Consider the following 21,925-nt stretch of genomic DNA (forward strand, 5'->3'; position numbering starts at 1 on the left):
CATAAGATTCATGTTAACTGTGCCCTGTGTTCTTCCACAAAAACTATACAAGCACAAATAAACACAAAAACATTATGCTTACCCCTATTACTACCATGTTAATATGTTCTCTCTCTCTCTCTCTCTCTCTCTCTCTCTCTCTCTCTCTCTCTCTCTCTCACACACACACATACACACACACACACACACACTCTCACACACAAGGTTTCAGCCCTGGTATCTGCTTTCCTTATCTTGGCTGTCCTGCTGAAGTTTGGACCACTTTTTGAATTACTTCCAAAGGTAGCTGCACGCATGTATTCATGCTTTTGTATACGAGTATGTGTGTTTGTGTACATGCACAATTGTTTGTGTGTGTGTGTGTGTGTGTGTGTGTGTGTGTGTGTGTGTGTGTGTGTGTGTGTGTGTGTGTGTGTGTGTGTGTGTGTGTGTGTGTCTGTGTGTTTGTGTCACTACAGGCAGTCTTGGCTGTAATTGTCTTGGTGAATCTCCAGGGGATTTTTGCTCAGATCAAGGACGTGCCAAGACTCTGGGCTACGGACCGTCTAGATCTAGTGAGAAAGGAGAGAAATCCATCCATGTGTTCACAGATTCATCCTTTATCAGTCTCCATCCATCATCAGTTTCCAACCATTCACTTAAACTTTTTTCACGGATCCCTAGATAATATCAAAGCCTCTGTCTGCGCTGTTGCTGTACTGCAAAAAACACAGTATAATCTGAAAAAAACTTAATATATTAGAACAAAAGAAAAATTGCAGCATACAGCAACAACAATAACAACAGTAGTAATATTAATAGATATGTCTAATAAATAAAAATAATAATGATAATAATTACAAAAAACTGCCTTGGAAAGGACTGAGGAGATTAAAAAGTGTTATGATGGAGCTGTAAGTTGAGCCTCAATAACACGTATCCAGTGTGAACAGCAGGGACAGGTAAACATCTCCTGCCTTTCAGTGCCTTACAGATGGATTTCTCCAGCCATGATCTGGCCTGAGATAACAAACACTGGAAACTTGACGTTATGTTTCCTGTGTTCATGTGATGGTCCCTCTTCCTCGTCCCTGCTCTCTGAGCTCCAGGAGGCCTCTGATCAGGGGTGTTTCCTGTCTTTCTGCCCTGCTGAGGTGTAGCTGGTGTGGCTAGTGTCTCTGCTGTGTGCCCTGGTGTTCAACCTGGATTTAGGGCTGGGAGCTGCCATGGTCTTCTCCCTCCTCACCGTTGTCTTCAGGACGCAGCGGTACGTTACAGTCGCTCACTAACTGCCTGCATCCATGGAATCATTCTCCTGGAATGAGATGTACAAATGAAATAGGTCTCTCCTGCATTCTCTCTCTCTGTTTAACTCTGTCAAACCCCCCCCCACCACCACCACCACCACCATGTGTATGTGTGACAGTGCTAGGTTTGCGGTTCTTGAAGTCATTCCTGGTACTGACTGCTACAGAGATTTGAAGATTTAAACCAAGGTCCTGAATACACATACACTCACTCACTCACTTTCTTCTTTCTGTGGGAGAATTTGGTCATGTGTGATCATGACTGTCAGACTTCAGATTCAGTGCATTTGCTATTGCATTTTCCTAATATATACACACACATATACAAACATTTCCTGAACACCCAAAGCAAGAAATGTGTGTCTTTGTAGGTGAAACAGATTCCTGGAGTGACCATATTCTCCTGCTCAAATCCGTTGTATTTCGCTAACAACAATCTCTATTTTAGCTCATTAAGAGAGGTATTCACACACACACACACACACACACACACACACACACACACACACACACACACACACACACACACACAAATAACTCCAAACTTTACTTGATTTGTTCAAACACTCACTTGCTATGAATGAGCGTGTGTGTGCTCATGCTTGTGCTCTGGGCCCCGTGCAGGCTGTTCAGAGAGGTAGAGAGGAGAGTCCAGTCAGAGCTGCTGCACACAGCTCTGAGCACCGTGTCATCCTGGAGTTGAGTGGAGTCGTCTTCATGGATTCTTCCATCAGAATGCTCAGATCTGTGGGTTCACTTCACACACACACACCTGCCTACAAACACGCACACATGCGTACCCACAGAGCTGTGTTTTATGAGCACGCACAAACACACTGTGTGTCGTATATATACAAAGATCTGAACTGTGCACCATGTTGTGTCCCTCGTGCGTCCCTGTGTCTCAGGTGGCTGAAGAATTTGACATGCAGATAAGTCTCTTTCTCGCTGCCTGTCCAGGTTAATGTCTCTTACAAACACACATGTAGAAATACACATATAGCCTAGCATTCATGCGTGTGTGTGTGTGTGTGTGTGTGTGTGTGTGTGTGTGTGTGTGTGTGTGTGTGTGTGTGTGTGTTTCTTTATCCTTGAAATCGCACTTGAGAAATGAACTGTATACCATGCTGGATGTTTTTTAGCAATATTTTGTTTCCTGATGATGTTATTTACTGTATATGGAATCAAATAAAGTATAAAATGTGTTCGAGTGTGCAGATGGGCTCTTCTCTCAGCTGAAGGATAATGGTGTAGTTCCTGAATGTTTGGCCAGATCATGCTTTTTCCACTCTGTGCACGATGCTGTCCAGCACTGCTGTAAAATACAGGTGTGTGCATACGTGTTCATGTGTTTGTGTGTGTGCATTTGTGCCACATTAATCACAGGAATCACCTGTGTGTTTTCTACAAATAGTATTATTTGACACTGATCATGTATTTGCTTCTAGGATATGGACGTAGATATCAGTGACGTCTAACGTTGACCATCTGTGTCGTTAACTTCAAGCAAAAGTGAAGATTACCCTTCAACTTTGACCTTCAGGAGACATGAATCTACCAAGTTATTTACCAAAAGCTTTTATTCAAACTGGAGTGCGGAATGTCAAGCCCATTGTGATTGTTATCCTTGCAGTAGGAAACATTGTAAGCTGATCATTTGCTTGAAATTATTAATTTCCCTGGGAACTTTTAGCAAAATGTATTTGTCCACTGTACATTTATTTGTTCACAAATCTATATTGGTCTTTACCTGACGTACTGACTGGAACAAGCGTCCATCAGAACGGGCAGGCGAGTTTATGCTGACAGCTCCCTCATTTCCAGGTTACCATCCCTTTAGATCTTCTGTGAAATGTGCCATTTTGCCATAGGGTAACGTACACTGCATGTTTACTGCAAACTTCCACAGAAGGCTCTGATAATAAAACACTTGCGTTATAAAATCGAGTTTATCAGGTGCTTGACCATGTCCTAAATCCTTCTGTCCAGATTTCTAATTTCACATAGTGACATAACAATAGCAATGATTTACTTCTGTAAAGTCTAGAAGCTGTTGGATGTCTCAGGATGTCTCTGCAGACACAAGTGAGGACAAGCAGTTGGGGGTGGTGCCACATTAATGATTGACAAGCACAAAGCACACTTCGTCCTCATACATATCCTGATTAATGGTATGCACATAAAACTGCACACTAATATTAATACTGAACTGGGGAACACCCCTAATCATGAGTTATAAATGCATGAATCACATTAAAATATGCTTCCTTCCTCTGAGACCTCCATAAAATACATCAAATCTGTGAGAATAACCAACCTCCCACTTAACCTTTAATGCACAACCTGCACTTTCATTTGAATTACTTTAATAAGGCCTTTAATGGGTACTGGTTATTTTATAGACTTACATTTTTACATTATATATGCAATTTATAACATAAAGAATCAAAAACCTCTGCAATTTGCTGTAGTACTTTGCTGTAGCATTTACAGAATGTTTTTAAAGATAAGTTAAGGTCTGATTATGTGTTTAGGGTAATTTCACATGGTATATAAAGTGAACTCTACATCTCATGTAGCTGTGATGTTAACAACTCATTAGCCTTCTCAGTCTCTTATAGATCATTTACTCTCTCATCCCTATAGCTCCTCGGAAAACCTGGCACCGGACTAATAGAGCACCAGGCAGAACAATAAGATGAACTTCATAGAGTGATTTCCTGTCTTATCTCTGTGACCTTATCTCTAAGACCTCTGTGATCTTGTACGTGTGTAAGGATCCAGGATCCGTTCCCTGGTCTGGGTTGTTCCCTCTCTGTTTTGCAATCTGCCTTCCCGTGGCTCGGAGACTTTGCACTTCAGGCTGGAGATGTTGGGAATGTGTACGTGCACATCCACCAGAACACATTAAGACCAGTCAGGACAGGAGAGTGTGAGGACTCTCACACCAGAGATCTGGATGTCTCTGCCATTCTCACATACCAACAGCTCTATACTTGTAATTGGATTGGCTTGTGGAGTCTAGAATATTAGCATATAATCCAGTCTATAAAACAGAGTGACAGCTTTTCTTAATAATCCAGACCCTCAATCTGGAACGTGCTCTGGTGTCACAGTGGGGCACAGAGGAGAAAGTTCATGGTACAAGTGGCACAGACTCATTAAAGTGAGGCGAAGGGGAGAGTTTTTGTTTTTGCCAATGTCGAACATTCTGCAGAACGGCAGTGAGATGATGAAGATGGATGATCTGGTGAAGAGGAGGAGGGTGGACTACAACGTCCAGCGGGAGGTCATGGACGAACTCACAGTCGACGAGTTGGCTGAAAAGACGGACACCAGGTCATCGCTGTCAGACAAGATCAAAGAGTCAGTGAGGTGAGAACTGTCGCTGTAGTCAGGAGTACCTCGTGTCCTCGGTTAGGAGGAGGTGTGCTTTTTAGGAGGAGGTGTGTTCCGTTAGGAAGAGGTGTGCTCTGTTAGGAGGAGGTGTGCTCCGTTAGGAGGAGGTGTGCTCTGTTAGGAGGAGGTCTGCTCTGTTAGGAGGAGGTGTGTTCTGTTAGGAGGAGGTGTGCTCCATTAGGAGGAGGTGTGTTCTGTTATGAGGAGGTGTGTTCTGTTAGGAAGAGGTGTGCTTTGTTAGGAGGAGGTCTGCTCTGTTAGGAGGAGGTGTTCTGTTAGGAGGAGGTCTGCTCCGTTAGGAAGAGGTCTGCTCCGTTAGGAGGAGGTGTGTTCTATTCGGAGGAGGTCTGCTCCGTTAGGAGGAGGTCTGGTCCGTTATGAAGCAGTCTGCTCCGTTAGGAGGAGGTTTGTTCCGTTAGGAGGAGGTATGTTCCGTTAGGAGGAGGTGATGAGGAGATGTGTTCCGTTAGGAGGAGGTGTGTTCTGTTAGGAGGAGTTGTGCTCTGTTAGGAGGAGGTGTGTTCTGTTAGGAGGAGGTGTGTTCCGTTATGAGGAGGTGTGTTCCATTAGGAGGAGGTGTGTTCCGTTATGAGGAGGTGTGTTCTGTTAGGAGGAGGTGTGCTCCGTTAGGAGGAGATGTGTTCTGTTAGGAGGAGGTGTGCTCCTTTATGAGGCGGTCTGCTCCATTAGGAGGTTTGTTCCATTAGGAGATGTGTTCTGTTAGGGGGAGGTGTGCTCCGTTAGGAGGAGGTGTGTTCAATTATGAGGAGGTGTGTTCTCTTAGGAGGAGGTGTGCTCCATTAGGAGGAGATGTGCTTCGTTAGGAGGAGGTGTGCTCCGTTAGGAGGAGGTGTGTTCTGTTAGGAGGAGGTGTGCTCCGTTAGGAAGAGGTGTGTTCCGTTAGGAGGAGGAGATGAGGAGGTGTGTTCCGTTAGGAGGAGGTGTGTTCTGTTAGGAGGAGGTGTGTTCCATTAGAAGGAGGTGTGTTCTGTTAGGAGGAGGTGTGTTCCGTTATGAGGAGGTGTGTTCCATTAGGAGGAGGTGTGTTCCGTTAGGGGGAGGGGTATTCTGTTAGGAGGAGGTATGTTCTGTTAGGAGGAGGTGTGTTCTGTTAGGAGGAGGTGTGTTCCGTTATGAGGAGGTGTGTTCCGTTATGAGGAGGTGTGTTCTGTTAGGAGGAGGTGTGCTCCGTTAGGAGGAGGTGTGCTCCGTTAGGAGGAGGTGTGTTCCATTATAAGGAGTTGTGTTCTGTTAGGAGGAGGTGTGCTCCATTAGGAGGAGATGTGCTTCGTTAGGAGGAGGTGTGCTCCGTTAGGAGGAGGTGTGCTCCGTTAGGAAGAGGTGTGCTCTGTTATGAGGAGGTGTGTTCTGTTATGAGGAGGTGTGTTCCGTTAGGAGGAGGTGTGCTCCGTTATGAGGAGGTGTGTTCCGTTATGAGGAGGTGTGTTCCGTTAGGAGGAGGTGTGCTCCATTAGGAGGAGGTGTGCTCCGTTAGGAAGAGGTGTGCTCTGTTATGAGGAGGTGTGTTCTGTTATGAGGAGGTGTGTTCCGTTATGAGGAGGTGTGTTCCATTAGGAGGAGGTGTGCTCTGTTAGGAGGAGGTGTGCTCTGTTAGGAGGAGGTGTGCTCCGTTATGAGGAGGTGTGTTCCGTTATGAGGAGGTGTGTTCTGTTAGGAGGAGGTGTGTTCTGTTAGGAGGAGGTGTGCTCTGTTAGGAGGAGATGTGTTCCCTTAGAAGGAGGTGTGCTCTGTTAGGAGGAGGTGTGCTCTGTTAGGAGGAGGTGTTCTGTTAGGAGTAAGTCTGCTCCGTTAGGAGGAGGTGTGTTCTATTCGGAGGAGGTCTGCTCCGTTAGGAGGAGGTCTGGTCCGTTATGAAGCAGTCTGCTCCGTTAGGAGGAGGTTTGTTCCGTTAGGAGGAGGTGTGTTCTGTTAGGAGGAGGTATATTCTGTTATGAGGAGGTGTGTTCCATTAGGAGGAGGTGTGTTCCATTAGGAGGAGGTGTGTTCTGTTAGGGGGAGGTGTGTTCTGTTAGGAGCAGGTATGTTCTGTTATGAGGAGGTGTGTATTGTTAGGAGGAGGTGTATTCCGTTATGAGGAGGTGTGTTCCGTTATGAGGAGGTGTGTTCTGTTGACGGGGGGTGGCGAACGTTAATTGTTGAGCGGGGGGGGGGGGGGGGGGGTGGCGAACGTCAGTTGTTGAGCGGGGGGGGGGGGGGGGGGGTGGCGAGCGTCAGTTGTTCTCGCCGTGTGAAATCGGAGGTGTGGCGTGTGAGCGTGTGAAGACGGTCAAATGACCTCAATGCGTCTCAATACGTGAGACTTGAGAGCCCTGACTTTAAGTGTTTACTTCACACGAACAGAGTTTGGAACAGAGTTCAAAGTCATGGTCGCTAGACTGAGACAACACCTGGAGTGCTCCCATGGTAACTGGGTGCAGGGTAGTGTTCACATTACATGAAAACAAAACCCTGATGTGCTTTTTACATTTGTGAGCTTGACACCCACAACCGTGTTACAACCGTATCAGGGTTAATGTTGGCCTGACAAGAACCATCCACCTAAACAGACTCAACAGGGTGGAATCGACTATGGAGAACTTATTGCATGGACAATAAGGTGATTGTCTGGAGTGAACTCACATGACAACCTGTGCAGATTTATAACCCAAATCTAAACTGAACTTGAAAGGACTGATTCAACAGAGTGGAAGTTTTGTTGTTGCTGGTTGTAGAGTAACTCCACCCCTTTACTAAAGTTTAACCTGAGCCTCCCATGTTTCTCACCTGGATCTCACCAGTGTCTCATTCAAGACTCCCCTGTGTCTGTGCTGCAGATGTTCTGGTCCTCGTGTGAAGAGCTGCTTCCTGTCGTGTGTTCCTGTATTGTCATGGCTGCCGCGTTACCCACTCCGAGAGAACGCTTTTGGAGACGTGGTCTCAGGAATCAGTGTGGGCATCATGCACCTGCCACAAGGTTGAACCCCGAATGCCCCTGTCCTCACACACACACACACACACACACACACACACCCAAACACACACACACACACACACACACCCAAACACACACACCCAAACACACACACACACACACACACACACACATTTGAAACCCGAATGTCCTTGTCCACACACACACACACACACATTTGAACCCCGCCCGAATCCCCTCGCCCTCAACCTGTGTACATGTGCGCGTGTGTGTGTTTGTGTGTGTGTGTGTAGGTATGGCATATGCACTGCTGGCTGCTGTGCCTGCTGTGTTTGGTCTCTATTCCTCATTCTACCCAATACTCATCTACTTCATTTTTGGATCTTCTAAGCACATTTCAGTGGGTAAGTACACACTCACACACACACACACACACACACACACCACCAGCAGCAACTATATGGGCAGGACTAAACAGACAGACATGTGCACACACACACAGTCTGACTGTCGCCACGTGCAGGTACATATGCGGTGATGAGTGTGATGATCGGTGCCGTGACGGAGCGAATGGCTCCAGACTCGAACTTTATGATCCTGGGCAACGACACCAACAACAACGACACCAACAACAGCCTCATCGTAGACATCGCAACCCGAGACATGGAGAGAGTCAAAGTGGCAGCAGCGGCCACCTTCCTGTCTGGCGTCTTTCAGGTGTGTGTGTGTGTGTGTGTGTGTGTGTGTGTGTGTGTGTGTGGGTGGGTGTGTGTGCGTGCACAAATGTATTTCATCAAGTTGTGTAAAACTAACACAGTGTGTGTGTGTATATTTTGACTGTTGACTGGAGACACTGACACCGAATGTGCATGCATGCATGTGTGTGTGTGTGTGTGTGTGTGTGGTGTGTGTGTGTGTCCATGTTTGCGTGTGTAGTTGCTCTTAGGTATGGTGCAGTTTGGGTTCGTAGTGACGTATCTGTCGGAGCCCCTGGTCAGAGGCTACACTACTGCTGCGTCCATTCATGTCATCGTGTCCCAGTTAAAATACACATTTGGTATCAGTCCCCATCGCTACAGTGGACCCTTGTCTCTCATATATGTGCGTTCTAACACACACACACACACACACACACACACACACACACACACACACACACATTTAAACATGTAAATCTGAAGGTGTTTCATTTTTACTCTTAATGACTATGTGTAATGCTAGCTCCCTCTAGTGTCTGGAGAAGAACACTGTTTGGAATCTTAGGTTTAATTGTTGTTGCTCGCTCTCTCTCTCTCTCTCTCTCTCTCTCTCTGGTGCTGTGTATCCTCCCACAGACTGTATTGGAAGTGTGTTCTTTGCTCGGTCATACAAACATTGGTACCCTGGTTGTGAGCATTGTAACTATTGTGTGTCTAATCGGTGCTAAGGAATTAAATTCCTGCCTGGCGCGCAAAATTCCTGTTCCTATCCCTGTAGAGCTCATTGCTGTAAGTATCTTTACACACAAGTACCGTCACACACACATGCATTGTGCAGGTAGACTTGAGTGTCCTTCCCAAAAAATAAAAATAATTATGACAATTAATTATAATCGGAATAACTTCTACAATGTACTTTAATGCATCATTAGGGTTATATATATGATATTGCTACAATAGCCATCCTCTTCTCGTTTACGTGTGTGTTTATGTGCATGTGCATGTTTTTGCAGATTATTATAGCTACTGTAGTGTCGTGGCAGGTTGATTTAAAGACTGAATATGGTGTAGAGATCGTAGGCCGGATTCCGTCAGGGTGAGTTTCCTTCCTGCTTGCTTTCACTCTGTTTATTGCTTCATGACATGGCTGTTACAAACTTGTGTCCTGCAAGAGCCTCGAACACAGCTGTGGTGTAATGTGTGGTGGGTATGGTAGCTATAAGGATTAATAATGGAACACCGATGTGACCTTAGTGTACATATACATGACATTCTGTTATTCTCTCACTCCATCTCCCTCTCTGCCTGTCTCTCTCCCTCTGTCCTTCTCTCTCCCTCACTCTCTCTCCTTCTCTGCCCACCTCTCTCTCGCTCCATCTCTCTCTCCCTTTGTCCATAGACTACAGGCTCCAGTATTGCCTGAATTCTCTATGATGGGCTCCATCATCGGCGACGCCTTTGCGCTGGCCGTGGTGGGATATGGAATCGCCATATCGCTTGGACGGACCTTTGCTCTCAAATATGGCTACAAGGTTGACAGCAACCAGGCAAGAGTGGTGAAACTGCTCCCATCTCTTTCAAAGCTCATTTACTCCAGCGATCTCCATACTGAGACGTCATCTTCTCCCCGCAATAGGAGCTTGTAGCGCTGGGACTGTGTAACACTGTTGGTGGCTTTTTCCAGTGCTTTGCCGTCAGCTGCTCCATGTCTCGCTCTATGGTGCAAGTTAGCACAGGGGGGAAGAGTCAGGTGAACACACTCATTTGACCACATCTCTAGGCTAGAAGCCTGATTATACACTTAAACACTAAGGTGGCTGCACGCAGTGAAGAAACTGTCTTCTATTGCTCTGTTCATCTCCAGGTGGCAGGAGCTGTTTCTGCAGTAGTGATGCTTGTGATTTTGCTAAAGATCGGAGAACTCTTTGAAGACCTACCAAAGGTATAACAAGGAAAGAATGTTATGCATATCCAATGAAACTTTGTGAGTGTGAGATAGATAGATAGAGAGAGATAGATAGAGAGAGAGAGCATGCTTGTGAGAGTGAGACAAAAAAAGAAAGATGTTATGTATGTAAATGAATCTCTTTATGGGTGTGTACGTGTGCGTGTGTGTTTATGCATGTGTGCATGCATATGTGTGTGTGGGGGGTGTGTGCGGATGTGTCTCTAGGCGGTGTTGGCTGCTATTATCTATGTGAACCTGCAGGGTATGATGAAACAATTTGGAGACATACCAGTTCTCTGGAGGAAGAACAAAGTGGACATGGTGAGTGTGTGTGGAGAGAGAGAAAGACAGAAAGAAGGAGGGAGAGAGAGAAAGGGAGGGAGGAAGGGAGAGAGAGATCCAGCTTACTTTTTTCTTAGTGATCTAAAGGAAGACAGTACAGAGTTGTACAGCGTTGTGTGTTCTAAGCTCATTTCCACCCATACACCGAGCAGTTATTCGGGGCCTCAGATATTTGATGTTTATCCTCTCGTCCATAAATGGGGGAGTGGGGGTTGCTGAGCCATCTGTTGGACAGAAGCTGCTTTATGTCCTGTTGGTGTCCCGTTCTGCCCATGTGTAGCTGGTGTGGCTGATGACACTGATTCTTACTATTCTGTTGAATCCGGATCTGGGTCTGGCCGCCTCAATCGCCTTCTCCATGCTCACGGTCATATTCAGGACACAGCTGTGAGTTCCAGAGTTAAAAATAACACCAGCACCAGTTCAGGCTTATAGTGCTACAGTTACCATTAACACGAACCACACATCAAACTCCATATTAAAGTTAGTGTGTGTGTGTGTGTGTGTGTGTGTGTGTGCGTGTGTGTTTCAGGCCCAGGTATTCTCTCCTTGGGCAAGTTCCTGGAACTGACATCTACAGACCAATAGAGGACTACAGTCAGGTACAACCAAGTACATACACACAAGTACATTATATGAACTTCTACATTACATGTAATAATATAATGTAATGTATTGAAATATAATAGAATTCATGTTTTAGTGTATGCTCTTTTTGGTTTTGGCATAATTAGACTTACATACTTATTGAGTGCCTGCATTTCTCTCTCTCTCTCTCTGTCGTGTGTGTGTGTGTGCATGCGTATATGTGTGTGTTTGAGTGGGAGGGATTGTGAGAGAACGAGTGTGTCTGTGAGTGTGTGAAAGTGAGAAAGAGAGAAACTCAAAGTATGTTACGTTTGATTTGGTGTGTCCTGCTGTGCGTTTCTCCTGGTCTTACTCATATTCTTGGCATATTGCGCTGCTGGTTTGCTCGTCTCGTGTGTGGGTGTGGGTGTTCTCTTTCATGCTAGAAACTAGCACGTCCGACTCCACACAAGACAACAAAAGAACGATACAGTTCATACAAAGCGTGATTAGCAGTTCAAAAGACAAAGTAGTGCAGCAAAGATTAGGAGAGCGCCAACAAAGGGAGTCTTAGGAGCACAATGACAGGGAGGGACCAGAGTCACAAGAATGTGAGGAGAAATTGAATCTGTTACTGTAGATCTTGAAGCACTGTGTTAAACCTTTGATATATTTTTAGATTCTTAAAATTGCTGTGGGCAGAGACTGCCGTTATAGTTAAAGTGGTTAAGGCTGTGGTCTATTGTTAGAGCTGTCACATTAACATCTCCTTGGCAGACGTTAGGTTTGCTATGGACTCAGACAGGTCCGAGGGTGCGGGAAGAGTCGTCTGAGTTCCAGTGCTCGGCCACGTGTGGGTCAGGTGATCTGTCACTGTCGCAGTGACACATGGGCCTTCAGGTTGACAGATATCCTGCTTAAATATTGAACTAGTGGTTTGATAAAATGGATGATGAAAACATGGATGACAGAGGGAGCTTTCCAGTGTAAATCATATAACTGTGTGTGCTTTTGTGTATGTGTGTGTGCATGTGTGTTGCAGGTTACACAGATTCCTGAAGTGGTGATATTCCGTTCCTCTGTCACTCTGTACTTTGCTAATGCTGAGATGTACACAGAAAACCTCTATGAGAAGGTACCCCCCCCCACCTCCATCTCTCTCACACACACAGCGATAAACACCTCACTACTGTACACACACCAGTACATAGTATACATCCTATATCCCACATGTTTACAGACTCTCACTGGGTGTTTTTTTCATTCATAGGGGCATATATTTACCTCAGAAGGGACTTTGTCAGATACAGTTTTGAATGTAACATATTGCTGTACAGAGCTGAAAGCTGGATTCATCTGTGCTGTGCATGTGCACTTACAGACCAACTAAACATTTACAGTGTGACCTACAAGGTGTCAATCAACATGTGTGTGTGTGTGTGTGTGTGTGTGTGTGTGTGTGTGTGTGTGTGTGTGTGTGTGTGTGTGTGTGTGTGTGTGTGTGTGTGTGTGTGTGTGTGTGTGTAGACTGGGGTAGATGTAGCTAAACTCCTCACACAGAAGAAGAAACTTGAGGCAAAGAGACTGAGGAAAGAGAAGAAGGAAAGGAAGAGAGCGAAAAAAGAAGCAAAGAAAAGAGCAAAAGAGATGGTGAGACCAGCAGCAGCCAATCAAAAGAGGATGGAGGTGTGGAACATACAGGAGGGTGGGGGTGTGGAACATACAGGAGGGTGGGGGTGTGGAACATACAGGAGGGTGGAGGTGTGGGGGTGTGGAACATACAGGAGGGTGGGGCTGTGGGGGTGTGGAACATACAGGAGGTGTGGGGGTGTGGAACATACAGGAGGGTGGGGGTGTGGAACATACAGGAGGATGGAGGTGTGGGGGTGTGGAACATACAGGAGGGTGGGGCTGTGGGGGTGTGGAACATACAGGAGGTGTGGGGGTGTGGAACATACAGGAGGGTGGGGGTATGGAACATACAGGAGGGTGGGGGTGTGGAACATACAGGAGGATGGAGGTGTGGGGGTGTGGAACATACAGGAGGGTGGGGGTGTGGGGGTGTGGAACATACAGGAGGGTGGGGGTGTGGAACATACAGGAGGGTGGGGGTGTGGAACATACAGGAGGATGGAGGTGTGGGGGTGTGGAACATACAGGAGGGTGGGGCTGTGGGGGTATGGAACATACAGGAGGGTGGGGGTGTGGAACATACAGGAGGATGGAGGTGTGGGGGTGTGGAACATACAGGAGGGTGGGGCTGTGGGGGTGTGGAACATACAGGAGGGTGGGGCTGTGGGGGTGTGGAACATACAGGAGGATGGAGGTGTGGAACATACAGGAGGGTGGGCGTGTGGAACATACAGGAGGATGGAGCTGTGGGGGTGTGGAACATACAGGAGGGTGGAGGTGTGGAACATACAGGAGGGTGGGGGTGTGGGAGTGTGGAACATACAGGAGGGTGGGGGTGTGGAACATACAGGAGGATGGAGGTGTGGGAGTGTGGAACATACAGGAGGATGGAGGTGTGGAACATACAGGAGGGTGGAGGTGTGGAACATACAGGAGGGTGGAGGTGTGGGGGTGTGGAACATACAGGAGGGTGGGGGTGTGGGGGTGTGGAACATACAGGAGGGTGGGGGTGTGGGGGGTGTGGAACATACAGGAGGATGGAGGTGTGGAACATACAGGAGGGTGGGGGTGTGGAACATACAGGAGGTGTGGGGGTGTGGAACATACAGGAGGGTGGAGGTGTGGGAGTGTGGAACATACAGGAGGATGGAGGTGTGGAACATACAGGAGGGTGGGGGTGTGGAACATACAGGAGGTGTGGGGGTGTGGAACATACAGGAGGATGGAGGTGTAGAACATACAGGAGGGTGGAGGTGTGGAACATACAGGAGGATGGAGGTGTGGGGGTGTGGAACATACAGGAGGGTGGGGGTGTGGGGGTGTGGAACATACAGGAGGGTGGGGGTGTGGAACATACAGGAGGGTGGGGGTGTGGAACATACAGGAGGATGGAGGTGTGGGGGTGTGGAACATACAGGAGGGTGGGGGTGTGGAACATACAGGAGGGTGGGGCTGTGGGGGTGTGGAACATACAGGAGGATGGAGGTGTGGGGGTGTGGAACATACAGGAGGGTGGGGGTGTGGAACATACAGGAGGGTGGGGGTGTGGGGGTGTGGAACTCACTGGGGGTTTGGGGTGTGGATGTGTGTGAGTTGGGTGGGGAAATCCCAGGTAACTGCTGTTCTCTGTTTTGTCCAGGGAAATGCAGCTGAATTCTCAGATATAGAGGAGAAAGATGAGGTCGCCGTGGTAGCAGTGCCAGAACTTGACCCCACCCCTGACCCCACCTCTGACCCTGCCCTACCCAAGGTCATCATCCTGGACTTGAGTCCTGTGAACTTCCTGGATACAGTGGGAGTGAAGACACTGCAAAATGTATGAATCCTGACATAGTTCCCATGACAACAACCTAGGGAATGTTTATAAGCAGATAATGAACATGCTATAAACATATAATAGAGTAATCTGATGCAAATTATTGTTTTTACAGATTCACAGGGACTTTGGCGATGCAGGAATGCAAGTGCTCTTATCCGGGTGCCAGAGTGAGTGACAGAAAGTGTGTGTGTGTGTGTGTGTGTGTGTGTGTGTGTGTGTGTGTGTGTGTGTGTGTGTGTGTGTGTGTGTGTGTGTGTGTGTGTGTGTGTGTGTGTGTGTGTTTGTTTATATATTTGTTATAAGAATTGGTCCATAAACCCAGTCCATCAACATGGACACTGAGAAGTCTCTTTCTCCCCTCTCTGTTCTCTCTCTGTTTCTCTGTATGTCTTCCAGCATGTGTTATTGAAAGTTTGGAAAAGGGAGAGTTCTTCAGTGACAAAGTCACTAAAATGATTCTCTTTTCATCTGTGCACGATGCTGTTTTACACTGCCAAGCAGAAATCTTAAGCAAGGTCAGACAAACACACCACTAACACACACACACACACACACACACACACACACACACACACACAAAAGAATTACTCTTAGTTATTGCACTGTAATAAGACAGCACTATGTTGTACTTGATTTGACACTAATAGCTCCACAGATCTCAATGCTTTCCAAACAAAACCTTTTAAAATTCAACATTTTACAATATACTGTACTCCAAACTGTGTTACAGTTCATTTGATCAATCTCAGAAGGACATTGACAAAAAAGATTAATGTGAGACATGACATGAAGTTGACAAGGGCTTGCTCAGTACCGCGTACAAGCATACAATGCACAGGGGTTAAACAGCCCTGATATTGAACCCTGACAGCACATCTGTTAATCAGCAGTTTGTATGAAAGTCATGAACTAGAGTGTAAGTGGGAATTTATTCTGCTTCTTCTTTCTCCACAGAACATGAGCGAAATGCGTTTCTAAACTCAAAGCCTTCTTGTACTAATGACAGTGTGAGTATTTTATGAATGAGAAATGCAGACACTGATGCTCTTCAAAGACAACTGTTGATAATTTATTAATTTATAGAGGTAAACCAATCACAAAGATGCATTCTGGACATATTTTCTAAACATCACACAAGCAGACTCTATCTGAAACGGTTCTCTGAATGACACACTGCAATGACATCATTACAGACTCTGTTTAAAAGATTCTCAGCTAATACATTCTGGGATTATAACCTTGGGCTCCTCTGTCATACTAAAGCCTTATAATTAAATATAATTATTATAATTTAAGTCTATTATGTGAGGCTATGTGTGGGTAGATTGTTGTATTTGTGAGGTTTTGTTTGTTTGTTTACTAGATTATTTATGTGGTATGGCGGGAGGTGTTGTCCTCAACTAAGAAATTCAAAATAATAAAGTGCATAATGTGATTCTTGTGGTAAACATTTTGTGAGATAGAATCAAACCACATGTAAATTCAACTTGAATTAGTTGCATCATCTGATTCTAGTGAAATGGCTTTCAGTCATAAAATGTATTTGTTATTTATGTAATCCTAATCTAATTCTAAATGAAAAGAGGGGGATTACACTTTTTAGTTGCCAACCCTCTACACACAAAAGTCACATATACTTTTTTGTGAAAATCGATGTCCTTCCTGAAATTCATTATAAACATGACTTAAAACTTGACCACCGCTACATCTTACAAAAAATAAATCCACTTTGCCCAGTAATCCCAGTTTTAATCTGAGGGGGGAAAATTGCACATCCATATGTTATAATAACTGGTTGTTTTAGCGGAAAAAAATGTTGTACCATAATATAACATGCAGTTGTATAGGGCAACAGGTATTTGCTTTTGTTTAAAAATATGTAAATGGGTCCAAAGCTCTGACACAAACTGTCTTCTCCCCTTGTCCCTGTGCAGAGTAGTAGGAATCCCTGTCCCAGTATGAGGGCCTCTGGCACAAATCAGGAGGTCAAATTCTCCAAAACAAATTCTTGCAAAACGAGTGCACTTGTGTATTTTTAGCACATATGCACATCAGAACAAGTCATACTGTTTTAACAGGTCATTCCAGTTTGTTTACATTCATGTAGAAATATTAAAGAGAGACTGACTGTCTGACTCATGTATCTGACTGGGAATACACTAGCTATGTCTATTATTATTAGCCTATGATGAACCCATTACTAATTAGATTCTACAGACCTATACTGGTAAACTGATGAAAGTTCTACTGACTGTTGCTTTGTTTGCATTATTTTGCTTTTTACTGTTTTAGTAAAAAGGATTTTCTCTATTATGTTTATTTGTACCCTCAGTTGGTTATAGTTAATTTAATTTCTGCCTTTTAACACTTTATATCTGCTGGTTTATAATATTTTGTGGGTTTATCATGAGACATCACACATTTATTTGTAATGTTCTTTCAGGGAACAGTGGCTGGTTCAACCTCCACTGGCTCGCTGTGCTGTCACTGTCTGGGCAAGATAGCAGGAATATTCCTGCTCAGTAATGCTGTGTTGCCTTGAGATACTAGAGTATGATAAGTATTATATATTTTAGATTTACTTTTTAGCAATATGTTGCGTACAAACGTCACAAATTCACCATGAAGTCATATTTTGTTTTTATTTATGAAATGTCTTGAACTGGTTTGCATTTGTACTGGGAACACAATAAAATTATTTGACTTGTTGAATGGTTAAGTGTCTGTATTTTTATAGTCTAGACATCATATACTAAGAAGCATGCTGTAGATATAAAAGTGAAACTAAACATTGTAATTAATACTTAGCATGTCAAAAAGTCAGGTAAAATCATATGTGGGGTTGCGTAATAAAACTGAAATAATCCCGAGGGCTTACAAGCACAGACCAATAATGGTCACACCTTTATGTCCTCGGATTTAGAAAACAAATTGCAAACGCAAAACAAAGCGAAACGGTGTGTTTAACAGGAACAGCGCTTGATCCGATTTAATTTGATTCGAATTCGGTCTTTATAAAGCAATACTGGTTCCTGCCATGAACCTGCCTAACCTTCAGGTGACTGTGTCAAGTATACAACACAACACAGCACAACGTGACTGCTTGTCACGTCATTTGTATTTATTCATCTGAGTCTGTGTATTGCATTAACCCTCGAAATTGCATTCTCTGAAACTGAAAATACAACCACAATGTAGGCTACGCAAAATCCTAACAGCGCACGTGAAAACATTAGCCAAAAATCGTAAAGAGCACAATTTTAAGCTTAACACTACGCTCGCCCATTCTAATCTACCTGATTTAAATTCAACTCTATAAAAATGTGTTTGTGTGTGTTTGTTTATTGGGAGGGAGGACTCTGGCTCTGGCGTTTCCTCATTTCATTCTCCACCCTGCACACGTCCGCTCAGCATCTGTGGGGCGCGCAGACCGAACTCGGAGCGCTGAAGGAGGACTGAGATGTGAACGCGTGAGCAACCGAGAACCGGTGTAAACGACCACTCAGATCATTCCGTCCTTACTTTGAAACGCCCGGGGATTTCTGTTTTAGGTTTCTTTTATTCAGGTGAGTTTGGTGGCTCCTGTGCCTGTTTTACTTATTTATTTGTTTGTTTTATTTATTTACTCTTTTGTTTTAGTATGCAGAAACGAAAACGATGTTGTCTTCTTTCTTTTTATTCTGTCACTACATAGCGAGTTAGCACTTTGAGCTGCATTCAGCTTAATGGTAGCCAATCTTGAAATTCTCACTGTTAATAATTTGTTGGAGATTAAACAAGTTCCAGATTCAGTATAAGCGATCAGAAGCTTTAAATTTCCAGATTCGGCGGCTAAAATATTTTAATGGAAATTAATTTGCCGCGTCGATGGATCACATTGCCCACGCTAGTCTCCCCCCTTCCCCTCTCTCTCTCTCTCTCGGTGCTAGTTGTCAAACTAGTCTGAGTGGGCAGGACTGAAGTCATTCTGCTAAATATTACTGCCATTTCGTTTTTGGCTAACATAGCACGCCATGGATTCAGATCGCTTTCATGCATTGTTCATGTATTGTGCAGGAAACTGTTTTATGTCAAAACAATAGACTTGGCCCGAGACGACAGAGGTGCGCTTGTGTTTGTGCGCGCGCGTGCGACTGCATGTAGGAGAGAGAGAGAGAGAGAGAGAGAGAGAGAGAGAGAGAGAGAGAGAGAGAGAGAGAGAGAGAGAAGTGTGAAGTTGCTCCCGTTTTTTTCAACCTCGTCTGCAGTTGTAATTGAAAACATCCGTCCTAGACATTGCCCTGCAGCCCGGTGTAGTGCAGTCCGATAAATGAGTGGATGAAATGATAAATGAAGTGAATGTTTTGCTCACCTGCTTGCTGGTGGCGGCTGTTTCGCACTGGTACGGCAGCGACCTCCTCTCACTGCTGCGTGTGCTTGTTTCAGACGCGCTGTTCGCTGCTGACATGCCGGAACCAGAGGGAACTCGTCGGACACCGCAAGGTGTCCCCTACAGCGACCTGCCACACATAGTGAATGCCGACGGATTGTACCTGTTCTGCCGCTACTGGGAGCCTAGCGGCCCGCCGAAGTAAGTGGCGAACACAAACCGATTATAGACGAAGCATAACGTCACGCAAATAAGCGCTTTAATTCCAGTAATGGCCGGTACGGGATGGTTTGCGGGTCAGTGCAGGTTGCCTAGTTTCGTTGTGGTGTAACCCCATGCGTAAATTACGTACCGTGTAGTATTCTAGGGAGACGTCGTAATGTACACTCACTATGCAGATTCACTGCTGGCTGCAGACTGCAAATAACGGTATGACAATCTGATAGAGCACCTCAGATATACGCAGTCGGCCGCTTAAACACATTAAAGACAAGTATGTATTTGTAGTCTAACCGGACCTTATAAATGCCACCATGTCTGTAGGCTACCACAATTAAAAATGAGTTTTTATTCAGCAGCTAGTGCAATAGTATCTATGAGTAAGGTCTCCATTACTTTAGGGAAACATTAATAACATTGAACAACCTAAAGCTTTGCTTTCGTTTCTGACACAATGCCACAAACCGCAAGATACACACAAGGTGCACATGTTCAAAGTTTCTCAATAATGATGAGATACATTTACATTTTGTACATTACACTGACAATGTAAAGTGATTAAGTCCACCCACTACTGTGCTGAACTACTGTAGGAGTGTGTAAGGGAGAAAGATTAAGCTACATTGTGCAGGGATTCACCAAATGAGAAAATGTGCTTAATTGTAACTGTGACAGAAACTGTTAGGTTCCTCTTTGGGGGCCTTGTGGTCATATGCTCATAAGTCATACAAGAATTGGTTGGGTGACCATACCTACATCTTCCATGGCAGGTTTTCATTGGACTGGGAGTGTGTTCTGTTTTAGCAGCACGGTTAGGCTAGGACTGCACTTGGAAGTCCCAGTCAAAAGAGGTGTATGGGTTTGTGTGTGTGTTGTTTGTTTGTTTATCTGTTTTCCTGTGTGATTTGGGGTCCTGTCTGCAGTAACTCTTTACTGATGTTTCCGCGGCAACTACCCGGCCCCTTGTCATTATAGCACATCCCAGGAGATGTGCAGTTACCATAGTAACCACCTCACCACCCCTATGTTAAGCTAATTTGATGACTTACACAAATGGCTATGGGTCACCGAGACCCCCTCAACCAACGACCACATGAAGATGTGATGCGCGTGCGTGTGTGTGTGTACACGGGCTCATGCATGTACACAGTTCAACAAAGCTGTAATCCATGTAAAACTTTGTTTATTTGAGTTTGAGCTGAGCATTAGAGCGACCTTTCAGTTTTATAAAAGGACATTAGAGAAGCCCGTCTGCCCGTCTGCTGCAGCACTGATTTAGAGGTGCTTACGGCACACGTATTAACCACACTGCTGAATCCACACTGCTGAATCTACACTGCTGAATCCAACTTGCTGAATCCACAGTGCTGAATCCACACTGCTGAATGCACACTGCTGAATGCACACTGCTGAATCCACACTGCTGAACCCACACTGCTGAACCCACACTACTGAATCCACACTGCCAAATCCACACTACTGAATCCACACTGCCAAATCCACACTACTGAATCCACACTGCTGAATGTACACTGCTGAATCCTCACTGCTGAATCCACACTGCTGAGTCTGGCAGGCACACCTAGAGGATTTGCTGTACCTGCAGCCAGCAGTGCCAGTTCCAGCCTTGAACTCTGGGTAAATGTTCAGTAAGGGAAGGGAGAGTATATGTGCATGCACACATAAACGTACGTTCATTGACATGGAAACGTGTACACACAAACACACAGAACAAAAAAAAAACCTACAGCCAACAAGCCTAATCCTATACCTACAATAAGACACACGTTCACACAGAGCTGTGTATTTTTTTAGTACTTTTAACTCGTCATTTAATTTTAACTATACCTGCATCTCACATATTCTAACAGATTGTGCTGTTCTCACATCAGATTTCAGATGTTGTATATCACCAATGCTTAGTGCTGATCCAGTAAGACCCTCGTCCTGTTTGTGCAGTATCATTAGACAAAATGGTTGGTGGTTCAAGGTCTTTATTAGCCATTAAGAAGCAGCTTTCATGTCTCTGGGGCACTCTGCCATTCCTGCCTGTATATCCCGTTCTGACATCTCCATACTCAAGCAGAGCCCAGGGCCTTAAACACAGTCATCACCCTCTGAGCTACCGGCCTCTGAAGGACAGAGCGGTGTTTGTGGAGACACTCATGTTGGGTACCACTGCTGGTCCTGGCTGTCTGCCTGCCAAGATCTGTCTGTCTTTGTGCTGTTATGAAAAGACTGATGTTGAAAATAATCAACTCAAAATTGCTACAGTAGACATCATCTACTTAGCAAAATGCTGTAGATGTAAAAGGAAACTCATTTAGGTTCTTACCTGGTTAATAATACAGAACTTAAGCCTAAAGGGCTTTGTTATTTGTCCTGAGCTCACAGATGTTGGGCAGTGCACTTCTACCCACATGCAGGTAAACGTTTACTGAATCCACGCTAATGATGTCACCTGAGTTCTGGGTGAACGGTTCACAGGAGTAATGATTGACAGATATGTCAAGAGATCTTTGAGTCAGAGAGTAAACCCTTGAAAACACTCACAAATATGCTGGGAAAGAATGTTAATCCAGCCTAGCTCGTTAGCTCAGAAGACTTTTCCACTTTTCTTCCTGTACTTGCTGTTCCATCCCCCCTCCAGCCTCTCTCTCTCTCTCTGTCTCTCTCTCTCTCTGTCTCTCTCTCTGTCTCTTTCTCTGTCTCTC

The 21,925-nt window shown here is 45.1% G+C and overlaps 3 protein-coding genes and 1 long non-coding RNA gene across 11 annotated transcripts in view; 3 read left to right on the forward strand and 1 right to left on the reverse strand.

Annotated features, from left to right (window-relative positions):
• The window catches only part of slc26a6.1 (solute carrier family 26 member 6, tandem duplicate 1), a 5,564-nt gene extending 2,402 nt beyond the window's left edge, over nt 1-3,162 (forward strand). Inside the window, 9 exon segments of the mRNA XM_077003950.1 lie at nt 205-282; nt 459-554; nt 1,140-1,246; nt 1,406-1,475; nt 1,658-1,747; nt 1,911-2,033; nt 2,195-2,246; nt 2,505-2,614; nt 2,735-3,162. Of these exon segments, the coding sequence (XP_076860065.1) occupies nt 205-282; nt 459-554; nt 1,140-1,246; nt 1,406-1,475; nt 1,658-1,747; nt 1,911-2,033; nt 2,195-2,246; nt 2,505-2,614; nt 2,735-2,764 (756 nt within the window). The 3' untranslated portion in view covers nt 2,765-3,162.
• LOC143513027 (uncharacterized) overlaps nt 1-19,112 on the reverse strand; it is a 26,531-nt gene extending 7,419 nt beyond the window's left edge. For 4 of the 7 annotated variants that reach the window (XR_013130569.1, XR_013130571.1, XR_013130566.1 and 1 more), the window contains exons 1-8: nt 18,975-19,112; nt 14,369-15,155; nt 10,915-10,990; nt 10,672-10,829; nt 9,677-10,248; nt 7,470-7,677; nt 1,858-4,632; nt 1,182-1,294 (exon numbers count right to left, since the gene is read on the reverse strand). This is a non-coding gene — a long non-coding RNA (uncharacterized LOC143513027). The remainder of the gene's footprint in view (nt 1-1,181; nt 1,295-1,857; nt 4,633-7,469; nt 7,678-9,676; nt 10,249-10,671; nt 10,830-10,914; nt 10,991-14,368; nt 15,156-18,974) is intronic. The other 3 variants (XR_013130567.1, XR_013130570.1, XR_013130568.1) reach the window with 3 other exon arrangements.
• slc26a6.2 (solute carrier family 26 member 6, tandem duplicate 2) lies at nt 4,312-17,325 on the forward strand. 2 transcript variants are annotated; one of them, XM_077003941.1, is made up of 20 exons: nt 4,312-4,661; nt 7,520-7,659; nt 7,911-8,021; nt 8,141-8,334; nt 8,554-8,718; nt 8,952-9,104; nt 9,329-9,411; nt 9,715-9,862; nt 9,952-10,065; nt 10,180-10,257; nt 10,489-10,584; nt 10,886-10,992; nt 11,138-11,207; nt 12,215-12,307; nt 12,700-12,822; nt 14,444-14,620; nt 14,736-14,790; nt 15,020-15,138; nt 15,578-15,630; nt 16,558-17,325. In XM_077003941.1, the coding sequence occupies exons 1-19, from the start codon at nt 4,486-4,488 to the stop codon at nt 15,599-15,601; spliced, it is 2,226 nt and encodes a 741-aa protein (XP_076860056.1). In that variant the 5' UTR covers nt 4,312-4,485; the 3' UTR covers nt 15,602-15,630; nt 16,558-17,325. The 2 variants fall into 2 exon arrangements, with proteins under 2 accessions (XP_076860056.1, XP_076860055.1); XM_077003940.1 differs by having other exon boundaries at nt 15,578-17,325.
• The window catches only part of mgll (monoglyceride lipase), a 21,191-nt gene continuing 18,104 nt past the window's right edge, over nt 18,839-21,925 (forward strand). Inside the window, exon 1 of the mRNA XM_077003945.1 lies at nt 18,839-19,193. Within this exon, the coding sequence (XP_076860060.1) occupies nt 18,946-19,193 (248 nt within the window). The 5' untranslated portion in view covers nt 18,839-18,945. The remainder of the gene's footprint in view (nt 19,194-21,925) is intronic.

The sequence above is a fragment of the Brachyhypopomus gauderio genome, chromosome 4 (genome assembly GCF_052324685.1).
Source record: "Brachyhypopomus gauderio isolate BG-103 chromosome 4, BGAUD_0.2, whole genome shotgun sequence".
Taxonomy (NCBI): domain Eukaryota; kingdom Metazoa; phylum Chordata; class Actinopteri; order Gymnotiformes; family Hypopomidae; genus Brachyhypopomus; species Brachyhypopomus gauderio.

What these genes read in the sequence shown, in the direction of transcription:
- slc26a6.2 (XM_077003940.1), top strand. Translation starts at nt 4,486, where the DNA reads ATGTCGAACATTCTGCAGAACGGCAGTGAGATGATGAAGATGGATGAT. An exon ending in GCACAGGGGGGAAGAGTCAG is followed by an intron (nt 10,066 to 10,179) that starts GTGAACACACTC and finishes GTTCATCTCCAG; the next exon opens with GTGGCAGGAGCTGTTTCTGC. An exon ending in GTCATATTCAGGACACAGCT is followed by an intron (nt 10,993 to 11,137) that starts GTGAGTTCCAGA and finishes TGTGTGTTTCAG; the next exon opens with GCCCAGGTATTCTCTCCTTG.